Source organism: Epinephelus lanceolatus, chromosome 5 (assembly GCF_041903045.1).
Source record: "Epinephelus lanceolatus isolate andai-2023 chromosome 5, ASM4190304v1, whole genome shotgun sequence".
Taxonomy (NCBI): Eukaryota; Metazoa; Chordata; class Actinopteri; order Perciformes; family Serranidae; genus Epinephelus; species Epinephelus lanceolatus.
Window position 1 is genome coordinate 34,671,337 of NC_135738.1, and position 7,921 is coordinate 34,679,257.

Below are 7,921 nucleotides of genomic sequence, written 5' to 3' on the forward strand. Positions count from 1 at the left end.
GACACATTGTTCTGCACGTTTAATCTGCCTTTAAACCCTGTTTAGGTGCTGTGTAATGAATTTGGGATGGTCCATGGGATATATTAATATTTGGGATGCTGTGTGTTACATAATATTTAAGGTAATGCATATTTTTGCCTCTCAGGAGAAAGGTTTTCTGCAGAAATGTTCTTCTGTCCTCATGCTGCAGGATTTAAAGGTTTACAGAGCTCTTAAAATCTTTTAATTTTCTGATTTTAATATACTACTCTTCTCTCCATTGTCTGTCTGTTGGAATGATTTATTTTATATATTACACTATAGCATAAATCATTGTTTGATTTTCTGTTGTATTTCAGCACTATATAGAGTATGTTATACGAAACTACATTTTACCTCTAAGGAAATCTTGAAATACTGTTCCTTCTAATATTAAATATTTGTGTGGCTTAGCAGCAGCAGAGAAAGAATCCAATAAAAGCAAGCAGACTTTGACGATTTACAGCCATATTGTTGCTTTTATCAATTTACATGCAAATGTTCCCAGACATATATTTTTCAGTCTATTAAATAAAATACATTGTGGTCAGCAGACAGCAATGGAACTTGATTTTGTACGACTTATTGCATAGACTTAACTACACATCTTCTAAAACAAGTCTGTATATCATGTATGCACTGATGGCAAATGTAGTTTCTAATGACAATGGAAATATTTCCTCCAGTATTTTAAGATAAAATAAAACACCATTTTTTTCTGAGAATAGAAACTTTCATTGTTGTTTAAGTGTTTCATTTCTCTTAGCAAATAAAAGCCTTCCCCCCTGGGATCTTCTCAGGACCTGCAGTGGGTAATGCAACTCTCATGATCTTCAATTTGTTTAAACCCAAATAAAAAAGGATTAAACCAACATGGTGCTTACTGAGGTAATTTAAGGGACCTAATTTATGAAATATTACGTGCTGACTCAAACTTGAATTTGCTGTTAAAAGTAAAGGTCAGCATGCCTTATAACCTTAACTTTGGTCACATTTTTGTCCTGTTAAAAACTTAGCTGAATAACCCTGCTGTGACACAACACTTGTTTTGGGAAAGATGTACCAGGACAGAAATAAAAAGATATGGACACTTTTTAAAGTTTTATTCAAGCTGCCCACAGTAGCAATACTTTCATCAGTGCTCCCCCATTGGTGCCAGCCTCCTGCTGCCTGCCTTGGCTACAGTGATGAGGATGATAAGGAAGAAGCCTACAGTCCAGACACCTGCTACAGGCAGCACCACCGTTGTCAGTAAGCCTGAAACACAAGCCAAAGAGATAATTGTGGTCTCACAGTGAGAAAGTATCACTGAAAAAAACAGTGACAAATACACAGGAGCTTACTGGACTGAGGTCTGTCTGGCATTTCAATCCTGATGGGTCCATATGAGAGGAGGCCCAGACTGGGGTCTGCTCTCACCGCTTCTCTCTTAGTGATAGAATTACAGTTCTGTAGAGACAACAAAATCAATCAAGACATGAGGAAAGTGAGACTGAAAAGACTGAAAAAAAAATAACAGGCAAGACATTAAATCCTTCATATGATACAGATCCTTCCAAGGGTAAGTAGAGGGCATTATATGTCCATTTTCACAGTTATTTTCTTAGGGTTAAAGGGACACTTCAAAATCAAATATACATATTTTTCTTCTAATCTGTAGTGCTAATCATTATTGAGTTGCTGAGTGTTTGAGGTATCAGCCGTGGAAATGTTTGCCTTCTCTCCAATATAATGGATGGACCTGGTTACTCAAGATAATCCACAGACCTTGTTGTGAGCAGTTTCATGTAGGAACTATTTTATTCCTTCCAAACTTCACCTGCCACCCGTATCACCATGCAGAAGGAAGTGTGCATCTACTCATGGACGAGAGGCTTGTGCTTGTGACAGTGCAAGATGTCAACATTAATGGCATCCTCCTCAACTGAGCAGTAACATTAGCTAGCTCAGTGGTGTGAGGTGAGCTAGCAGTAAAGGCACGCTTCCTTCTGTGCGGCGATACTGTTAGCAGGTGTTGTTCGGCAGAAAGAAGATAGCTCCTATGTGAAACTGCTCACAACAAAGTCTGTGGATTATCTTGAGTAAACAGGTCATGATTGCTGGAAGAAGAGATTGCGGTTGAGTTTTTCCAAATGTATTTTTTGGCGCATTGAGCACCACAAGCTGAGTGCCATCAAGTTCCATTATACTGGAGAGAAGGCACACATCTCTACGGCCGATATCTCCAACACTCAACAACTCACACCAAAGCAATCTAGACTGATAAACAGCACTACTAGTAAGAGGAAAAAAATATGCATTTGGGGTGAACTATCCCTTTAAAACAAGTATAATGCCTCAGGTTGCATCAACACCAGGTAAGTAAGATGAGTGTGCTCACAGGTGTGCAGGACTTGGGGTCATCTGGCTCACACAGTTGAACAGTGCAGTGTAGATAGAGCTCGTGAGGTTCTGTTGTGAAACGAAACATGTCGAAGCTGTAGCGAATGGTGGAACTCTCTCCATTATGGCCAGACTGTCCCATGCTCGTGTTAAGAAAGGAAACAGTTCTGTCGTTCACACACCTGAATAAAGAGATGGAAAAGAGGAGTAGGAATGACTTGACTGGAGTTCATATTAAGTGAAATGAACTGTGGATATTGAGAGCTGCTGTTACCCATTCAGAATCAGAGTGTGAACCAGTTCCTCTGTAGTATTCGGCTGGGCAAACTGTGTGGCCCAACACTCGTTAATCCGCAGCAGGAAGAAATCTGCAGGCTCTGTGACCGTCACCTCCACATACACCTGGACACATAAAACCATCGCTGACATGATACTCCAAAATGATATTATTTGGTTAAACTGAGGAGCGTTACCTTGTCTCTGAGTTCAATGGTGGGGGCACTACTGTAGGCCTCAGAGTAGGATTGGTCAGTGTACAACATCATCTGTATCGTGGCATCAAGTTCATCTACACGCATCACCGTCTCGCTGTGTACAGAGAACAAGCAAGAATAAAAAAAAAAACGGTCTGGTGAGTGCACAGCTTCAACTCTGAACTTCTGTAATTTTGTAGGGCACTGCTTATGTATAAATTAGTCTGCTATCTTCCTCACGTGGAAAAGGGGATGATTGGGAAAGGCAGGCTGACTCTTCTGATGTATGGATAGAAGCATGTGAAGTCCATCTTAATGACTGGATCTCTGATGATGTTTCCAGTAACGTGAGCATCTGACAGTAGACTCAGAGAATAGGAGATGTGAGTGAAGTTTTTCTGTAAGAAGGGGGGGGGAAAAAAAGTTGACAAGAACAACTGTTGAAATCATATTTTTACACTGAACAACAGTGACAGATTTGTGCCTGGCTTTTAAGATTTAATTGCTTCAGTCGTACCTCCAGTGGCTTGCCTCCGCAGGTTACATATTTGTCTTTAGATATCTTGGATAGGTAGTACGGCACACCGTTGATGACCTTTCTCTGAGCACGGCAAGATTTGTTGGGCAAGTGCAGAGACTCCAGTGGCACCTTGTGATACCTGAAGAAATCTTCTATCACTCTGATTCCTATGAAGTCTTTGCTGCATATTACTTTGATGTGCGCATCTATAAAAACAAAAAGTAAGGCTTTAGTAATTCACATACTGCATGTCAATTTTTTGCTCACATGTAATTTGTAATATGCTATTAGGTTGTAACTGTTAAATGTTGTTCAAGTAGCCTACAGTAATCTGAATTAGTAAGAAAAGTTAATTATCAGCTTTAGTCAGGTAAAGCAATATTTTAGTAGTTCAAGGGGATGCACTGGTGCAGCAAGAAGTCTGGGGGAAAAATTGCTTGTAATATAAGCTTCAAACTGTTATCAATGTGTTGTTTAAATGCTCTGAATAATAAAATTCAACACAAGTTCATTGAAGCGGCCATATTGTTTCCACATAATGATGCTCATGAACACTGAGGAACAACTTCTCAACTCAAGAAATGGGATCATCTGAGGAGTACATGAATACAGCAATTTAAAAATGCAGTGTGAAAAGCCTTGGAAAGGGTCACGCTAAGATGATGCTACCTGTTGCATTATGGGAAATGTAGGATCTAATGTTTCTAGACTGAGGATTAGCATGGTGGTCCCTGTTTTTTGTTTTTTTTTTTAACCATTTTTAAGCTGTGTCTGCAAGCTTTAGGGGCATTGCTATATTGCGCAGGTCCCCATTTAGAAATTTTACTTTCATTTCATGGTGACTCTAAACTCACAGCTCCTTTTGTGACACATTAAAACTTTTCAGGTAGAGTAAATTGTAAGAACAGAAACTGTGCCTACTTTTGTCACACTGGTCAGCATAATACCCAACTGCACATTTGCAGCTTCTTTGGTCTTTAGACAGAATACATCTTGTGCGGTCAGTGCAATGCTCCACACTGCAGACACCTGCACAGTAAACACAGTAACGTCACTCTTTATACATCCAAAAGCTACAACATTTAACATTTTAACACAAGTAGACAGTCTTACCCTCAACTCGGTGGCGCGTGAAGCCAGCGAGAAGCACGAGGACCACGCTCAGCTGGTTGAAGAATTAACATTTCCACTTTAACAATGCAAAGTGTTAAATCTGACCTATTGACCATATATAGCTGGGCTACACTGACAGTTTAGCTTGTTCATTTTAAAAGAGTCCACTCTAAGCTACACAGACATTTAGTTTCGTTTTCTTACATAAAGCTCATAATTATTTTATCTACACTCACCTTCAAGCCGATTTGGATCATTACTGTTCTGTTTTGCGTAAATATATATATATATATGAATTTTCCTTTTTAAATGCGGTATTTTCCGTCAAACGCGACGCTCTCTCCTGTTGTCCTCGTCTCCAGCACCTGCTGCTCCTAAATGATGAACACCTGTCACTGTTAACCTCCACGCGCCGTTTGGCCTGTGCTGCTCACGTGCTCCTCACGCACGGTAAAAAACCGACCATTTATGTTTTATTTATTTATTTTATATCAAACTCCAGTTAATTGTGCTAGCTTGTAAATTAGTAAAAAAAATAAATTCAGCTATTAATAAAACAAGATGGGTAAGATGGAGGATGACGCCCCCTTAGGATAAAAAGTAAAGTGGCCAATTTTGTTGTAAAAGCACACAAACAGGGGTGTAAATATAGACAATGCAGGCAGGGCAGTTGCACCAGGGGCCCATGGGGCGAGGGGCCCATAGAGAGTGGGCCTTCCAACTATATGTTAGGCAGAAAACAGGCCCTTGAGAGTAATTTGGATTGCCACCTTAGAAATATGCCTGTGTTCAAAGAAAAATTAACATTTAATTAAAATGGTGCCATGTGCTTTGTCTGCCTTTGAAAAGGCAAACCCATCCCCATCACCATTTTTCTTTCTTTCTTTTTTTTTGTAAAATAGCTGGTAGCAATCTATAACAAAACATATTATAAAATATAAAATATTTGCTCGCTTTACATAAACTATAAATAGGGTATTAAAAAACTACTAGATTATAAATAATCCCTTATTTTCTTTGGTATTTTTGTCCTCTACAGATATGCCATGATGATTTCTGGGTGATACAGTACAGGCCAAAAGTTTGGACACACCTTCTCATTCAATGCGTTTTCTTTATTTTCATGACTATTTACATTGTAGATTCTCACTGAAGGCATCAAAACTATGAATGAACACGTGGAGTTATGTACTTAACAAAAAAAGGTGAAATAACTGAAAACATGTTTTATATTCTAATTTCTTCAAAATAGCCACCCTTTGCTCTGATTACTGCTTTGCACACTCTTGGCATTCTCTCCATGAGCTTCAAGAGGTAGTCACCTGAAATGGTTTCCACTTCACAGGTGTGCCTTATCAGGGATAATTAGTGGAATTTCTTGCTTTATCAATGGGGTTGGGACCATCAGTTGTGTTGTGCAGAAGTCAGGTTAATACACAGCCGACAGCCCTATTGGACAACTGTTAAAATTCATATTATGGCAAGAACCAATCAGCTAACTAAAGAAAAACGAGTGGCCATCATTACTTTAAGAAATGAAGGTCAGTCAGTCTGGAAAATTGCAAAAACTTTAAATGTGTCCCCAAGTGGAGTCGCAAAAACCATCAAGCGCTACAACGAAACTGGCACACATGAGGACCGACCCAGGAAAGGAAGACCAAGAGTCACCTCTGCTTCTGAGGATAAGTTCATCCGAGTCACCAGCCTCAGAAATCGCAAGTTAACAGCAGCTCAGATCAGAGACCAGATGAATGCCACACAGAGTTCTAGCAGCAGACCCATCTCTAGAACAACTGTTAAGAGGAGACTGCGCGAATCAGGCCTTCATGGTCAAATAGCTGCTAGGAAACCACTGCTAAGGAGAGGCAACAAGCAGAAGAGATTTGTTTGGGCCAAGAAACACAAGGAATGGACATTAGACCAGTGGAAATCTGTGCTTTGGTCTGATGAGTCCAAATTTGAGATCTTTGGTTCCAACCGCCGTGTCTTTGTGAGACGCAGAAAAGGTGAACGGATGGATTCCACATGCCTGGTTCCCACTGTGAAGCATGGAGGAGGAGGTGTGATGGTGTGGGGGTGTTTTGCTGGTGACACTGTTGGGGATTTATTCAAAATTGAAGGCACACTGAACCAGCATGGCTACCACAGCATCCTGCAGCGACATGCCATCCCATCCGGTTTGCGTTTAGTTGGACGATCATTTATTTTTCAACAGGACAATGACCCCAAACACACCTCCAGGCTGTGTAAGGGCTATTTGACCAAGAAGGAGAGTGATGGAGTGCTGCGGCAGATGACCTGGCCTCCACAGTCACCGGACCTGAACCCAATCGAGATGGTTTGGGGTGAGCTGGACCGCAGAGTGAAGGCAAAGGGGCCAACAAGTGCTAAACACCTCTGGGAACTCCTTCAAGACTGTTGAAAAACCATTTCAGGTGACTACCTCTTGAAGCTCATGGAGAGAATGCCAAGAGTGTGCAAAGCAGTAATCAGAGCAAAGGGTGGCTATTTTGAAGAAACTAGACTATAAAACATGTTTTCAGTTATTTCACCTTTTTTTGTTAAGTACATAACTCCACATGTGTTCATTCATAGTTTTGATGCCTTCAGTGAGAATCTACAATGTAAATAGTCATGAAAATAAAGAAAACGCATTGAATGAGAAGGTGTGTCCAAACTTTTGGCCTGTACTGTATGTGTGTTGGTATTAACCAGTGTCAAGTCTCTATATAATCATGTGATGATAAGATTATATGGGAGCTAGTTTAGGTGCATAACAATAACTAGTGTGCCTGAGGGCCCGTCATAATAGTATGCACTGGGGCCCATTGTAACAACCTTATGCCAAAGCACACAAAACCAACTGTCTAATGTTAATTTACCCATTAATGGATGATCCAGAAGCTCTGTGGCCTTTTTCTCTGGCTGATCATTTCATTTTGGGAGTTCTTCCTCCAGTATGCTTGCTGAAAATGCTGACTAATTCTAGATAGCTAGCAATGATAGCTAGCTAGCTAATAATGTTGGCAAGCTGTTGGAAATACTGTACAAGCTTGTACTTAGTGTACTTCATACAGACACATCTACTAGGAAATCTAACTAAATAATATATTGAGGCAGGATGCCCCTGAAGCCCCTGGCTTTTCACCCCCTGAGAGGGCCTCTGGGTCTAACTTTAGCTAGCTAGCTAGCTAGCTAGATTGCAGCAATCAACATGAAATGTCACAATTTACTGGATCATAATCATGGTTCAATACATGTGAAAGCATACTTAGCGCTATCTACTGGTAAGGAGAGGAATGTAAGGGTGGAGGGGGCATCTTTCCCCGTCGTACCCTATTAGGGGCCTTTGAGTGAGTTAGGATTTGCTTCTTTCTTCTGTATTATTTTACTGTAAATTACATATTTGAGTGTT

The 7,921-nt window shown here is 40.3% G+C and overlaps 1 protein-coding gene across 1 annotated transcript; it reads right to left on the reverse strand.

Moving 5' to 3' along the window:
* Positions 1–1,106: 1,106 nt before the first annotated feature.
* On the reverse strand, positions 1,107–4,945 carry zpd (zona pellucida glycoprotein d). Its single transcript, XM_033635255.2, has 10 exons — positions 4,743–4,945; positions 4,507–4,558; positions 4,315–4,422; positions 3,391–3,599; positions 3,114–3,271; positions 2,874–2,988; positions 2,675–2,802; positions 2,399–2,582; positions 1,362–1,467; positions 1,107–1,275 (listed from the first exon to the last, which is right to left on the reverse strand). Exons 1-10 carry the CDS (start codon positions 4,761–4,763, stop codon positions 1,154–1,156), a joined length of 1,203 nt encoding a protein of 400 aa, XP_033491146.1. The 5' UTR covers positions 4,764–4,945; the 3' UTR covers positions 1,107–1,153.
* Between the last annotated feature and the right edge of the window lie 2,976 nt (positions 4,946–7,921).